The 4,326-nt window shown below is 44.4% G+C and overlaps 1 protein-coding gene across 1 annotated transcript in view; it reads right to left on the minus strand.

Annotated features, from left to right (window-relative positions):
* Positions 1–1,924: 1,924 nt before the first annotated feature.
* LOC111644963 (succinyl-CoA:glutarate CoA-transferase-like) overlaps positions 1,925–4,326 on the minus strand; it is an 11,015-nt gene continuing 8,613 nt past the window's right edge. The window contains exons 4-5 of the mRNA XM_023393965.2: positions 2,565–2,656; positions 1,925–2,140 (exon numbers count right to left, since the gene is read on the minus strand). Coding sequence (XP_023249733.2) covers positions 1,925–2,140; positions 2,565–2,656 — 308 coding nt within the window. The remainder of the gene's footprint in view (positions 2,141–2,564; positions 2,657–4,326) is intronic.

Raw genomic sequence — 4,326 nt, forward strand, 5'->3', positions numbered from 1 at the left:
TCAGGGAAACTTCCCCTGGGGACGAGTCCGCTGAAGTGCGTATCTTCTAAAAGTTGCTTTTCTTCTGCACAACTGAGCCATTTCCTCTACAAACCGCAGCGATTTAGAGACGTCTCGAGCTGAACTTCAGACTTATGACTTTTCAGCCTCTGGTGTGGAGCTTCTCCTGAAGTTGAAAGCGTTTTCAGGACCTGCAGGCAGCTCGTAGAGGTACGGCTGTGAACTGTGATTGGTTTGTAATGATTAAATTTCCCCTGACAAGCAAACCAAACTCACTTAAACCCGTCCACATGGATTCAGATCCACGGCGGCTGTGTGCTCTCATTGTTCCTGGTCGAACCGCTCTGCGGTCGGCGTGCCTGTGGTCGCAGCACTTCATACAGGAATGCACCATGGGATATGGGGAGGGAGGAGGGGGGAGAGGTGGATTGTGGGTATTTTATGTGTAGCAACCGTGGGAGTCGACCGCAGAGATCGAGACCTCGCTGCCTCGAAAACCAATCACTGAATTTCACTTTTGATTTGTCCGGTTGAGTTTGATCAATCTATCAGTTTATCTCTATGCCCATGTATCTGTTTACCTGTCTACTCTAATCCATCCATTTATCCGTATCTATCATAAACTGTTTATTTATTCCAATTCATCTCTTTATATATGTCTACCCTAATCCATCAGTTTCTCTCCATCTATCCTAACCTACCGACCTATTTTTCTTAATCCATCTTTATCAATCAATCTATCATTTCCTGTAATTTCACTGTAACAATATGATCATTAGGTACATTTATGAAGCCACATAAAGGGCATCTATGTGGGAAATTCACACTTTAACGTCGAATCATCGAGGGACTCAATAATTTCCTCGGCCAGCGGGCGGGAAGTGAAGTAGGAGAGAAAAAGACGATGTGGAAAACACACGGAGCAGATTTACACATCTTCCAGGTATCACTGTCAGAACGAGGAGGAGGACGAGGTGGAAAAAGAGTAAGATCAAAGAGCTTTCTGTTTCTTCTTCTGAAGAGGAAAAACATCTTCAGCTCCTGTTACAGTCACAGTGAACGCTCTTCCTCAGAAACCTTTCCTTGCCTCACGTTTTCAGCAGGAAAAGGATTTCTCTTTGTTTTTATTGTAAACTCCATCTGTAAACTGAATTTCTCTCCGGAGGAACATAAAGTTTTGAAATGAGCTGAAGTGAGTCGCGTCGCAGCATCTTTCCCAGCGAAACAGCTGAAAAATGACAATATATGAAACATAAAACACGCTTTTAAAAGCAACACTGTCACGCAGGCAGCTCGTCCTGACACCACAAATCAAACGCACCCTGGGTGTCTTGAATACTTCAGAGTCCAGAGCGACATGCGATCCCATCCGTCTCCGAGTCCCGGGCGGCTTTAGGAAAACGTATCGTTTGATTTGTTTAAACAGTGAAACACTCAGAGAAATATTGATCACTTTGTTTAAACTGTTCAGACTTTTCAGGATAAATCAACAGCTTGTTTAAATACCTGCAAGTTTTTATGACTCGTTATTAGTTCAGGTTCAGACACACAGTCAGTAAAACAGGAGACACTTCTGCTTATAAACACCCCATCGATCAGACAGGCAGCGTCAGCAGTGTGATTTACCAGCCGAACCTGAACACAACACTGTAAACCAGCAATAAAAATATTTCCTATTTAGGTGACATGTTAAATACAAAGTGGAACTTCTGCATCAGTGAGGTAGCGCTGTAGACTTCCTGTTAAGGTTTGTCGGATCATTAAGACGAGGTAGAAATCCCACAATGCACTGCAACACCATGTGCAGAGAAGAAGAAAGAAACCGTAAAGATACTGAATCTCCTTTTGTCCAGAAAAGATTTTCTATTTATTTATTATTTATTAATTTTCCAAAAATTAACTTAGAAAAAATAACCCCAACTTGTTAAAGGCTCAGGGGACACACACACACACACACACACACACACACACACACACACACACGGTCAGCTGTTACCTGTGAGGACAGCAGGTTGCAGTCGATGTGAACCCCTCTCCCCGTCTTGTGTCGCTGCAGCAGGGCGGCCATGACAGCTCCGTGTGCGTACAGCCCCGTCGCCAGGTCTGTCATAGCGACACCTGGACGCACCGGCTCGCCGTCCTGCCAACAGACAACTCTGCGTTATGGTTTATTAAGTACACATCTGGTAACTACACACATTTACTCCTCCTTTAATAACGGACTTTCAATAGTGAGAGGCACAGTCAGATTTCTGACGCTTACTAATCATCCTTATTTTGCATCATCATCATTTGCATCCATAAAACGCAACACACACACTGCTGGTGGGACTGTCAACAGGAAGTTGTGTACATGTCACGGATGATGGTGTCCCGGAGGACGTCAGGTGTATTCATTCTTGTTACGCATGTTTTCTCTACATCATCTGCGTTTTTGTATTTGTTGCATTTCAGGGTTTAGTTTCTGTTTCCATTAACGTTTGTGCTTTTGCTCTTTTTGTCCTTCGGGAGCCACCGTAGTAAACAGATTAAAAACAAAAAAGAAGAGGAGGATGGAGTCTGACCTCAGGCCCAGTGATGTGCATCATCCCCGACACAGCCGAGGCGATGGAGTCATAGCCAGGACTCTGAGACTGAGGACCGGTCTGTCCATAACCTACACACACACACACACACACACACACACACACACACACAGGTTATTGCCTCTGTGCCAGTGGGCTGGTTTCTCTCTGACCGGAGAGGAAACACAGCGGGGAATCAAACCGTCGGCCTTTCAGCGTCTCCTCTTCCAGGAAAACCACATTCCAGCTGCTTGTTGAGTCTGCCGCTCTGACTAAACAACCAGATTGATTTCCTAAAGAGTCCAGACTGTGGTCACTTCATATCAACAAAAAAACCATTCCCATAAACGCTTTTGAAATGATAACCAGCCCACCGACCGGACGAACGTGCACAGCTCTGAGCGCGGAGGACAGTTGGCTGCAGAGATATAAAACACAGGAGGTGGAGGATCAACAGGTGGAACATCACCTGTCTTTCCTTCAGCTCCAACAAACACAGACAGGTAGAAAGAGGCAGGTGTTATTAGCGCTGAGCCTAAACAGAGGCTGACACTGACTCTACCTGCATGTGGTGGTTATCTTTAGCTGCTCACATCTGCTCTGCTCTTCATGAGGGACTTGGTTGGATGTAGTTCACTGACATCCACAATCAGTGTTGGAGCGGCAGTCATCAGATGTCAGACCCTTCATGTTACTTATATGCAAACATTTGACACAGTAAGACTGGGAAGTGATCTTAAGGCTCTGACCGACCTGCTGTAACTGAGACCAACACAGAACCTTCACCAGGTTCTGGTCCATTAACAAACTTTCCGCTGTAGAAACAAGCTTTTTTTCTTCTTTCATTACAGTTTTGGGGGATCAGGACATGAATCTACGAAGCGTCCTGCTCAGGATGAAACCAGGCTGTAAATCTGCCCACTGCATCCAGCTGCTGCAGCTTAATGAGGCCTCCTGGGTAATGTAGTTTTTTCTTTCTTCCTAAAGGATGGGAGGAGGAGGAGGGGAGGACAAAAATGTGGGAGTGATAAAGCTGCAGGAGAGAGAGAACAGTGGGAAGAGAAGACACCGAGGAGGAAGAGTAAAGACAGAACAGAGAGAAAGGTAAACAGAGAAAAGAAAAGGTGATGAAAGACTGAACATACAGAGTTTAAATGCTTTAAAATAAAAATGATTATTGATCTAAAATTACATTTTTATTATTCCGCAATAATCAATCTAAACTTTATACATTTTCATTTACTTTTGTTTCTGAGGGATTTTACTGGTTCCATTATTTTTCCTAAACTCACACGGGAACAATTCGAGTCTGATTTTGTTTTCATAAATGGTCTTGAATAAAACTTCATTGAACCGAGCACTAAAGCAGAGGTTCTCAAAGTGGGGTCCTTGAGGCGGGTCCTGGGGGTCCACAGCAAAAAGGGGAATCACGTGTCTCCACTATAAGTCCATCCGTGACGTGACACAGAGTGTGTGAATGTTTCGGTCATATATGTTTCAAACAGTAAAAGCAGAGATGGTGTTGATGGGCGAAAGCTTAACGGGGGTCTGTGGTCTGACGGTTTAGGGTCCTTGATGTGAAAAAGTTTGACCACTAAATACTGGTCCCGACGTAGTTTTCTTCTGGTCCAGAACCATCAGTCAAGTCCCTCTGCTGACCCAGTTATTTTATTGATCTGTGTTGGTTCATCATCTTTCACACCGACAAACTGAGCTGAAACAAGGTCGGGAAAAAAAAACAGAGACGTTTGCAGATTCTGGA

The sequence above is a fragment of the Seriola lalandi genome, unplaced genomic scaffold (assembly GCF_002814215.2).
Source record: "Seriola lalandi dorsalis isolate HSWRI2012SDOR001 ecotype SW California unplaced genomic scaffold, Sedor1 jcf7180002054945, whole genome shotgun sequence".
Taxonomy (NCBI): domain Eukaryota; kingdom Metazoa; phylum Chordata; class Actinopteri; order Carangiformes; family Carangidae; genus Seriola; species Seriola lalandi.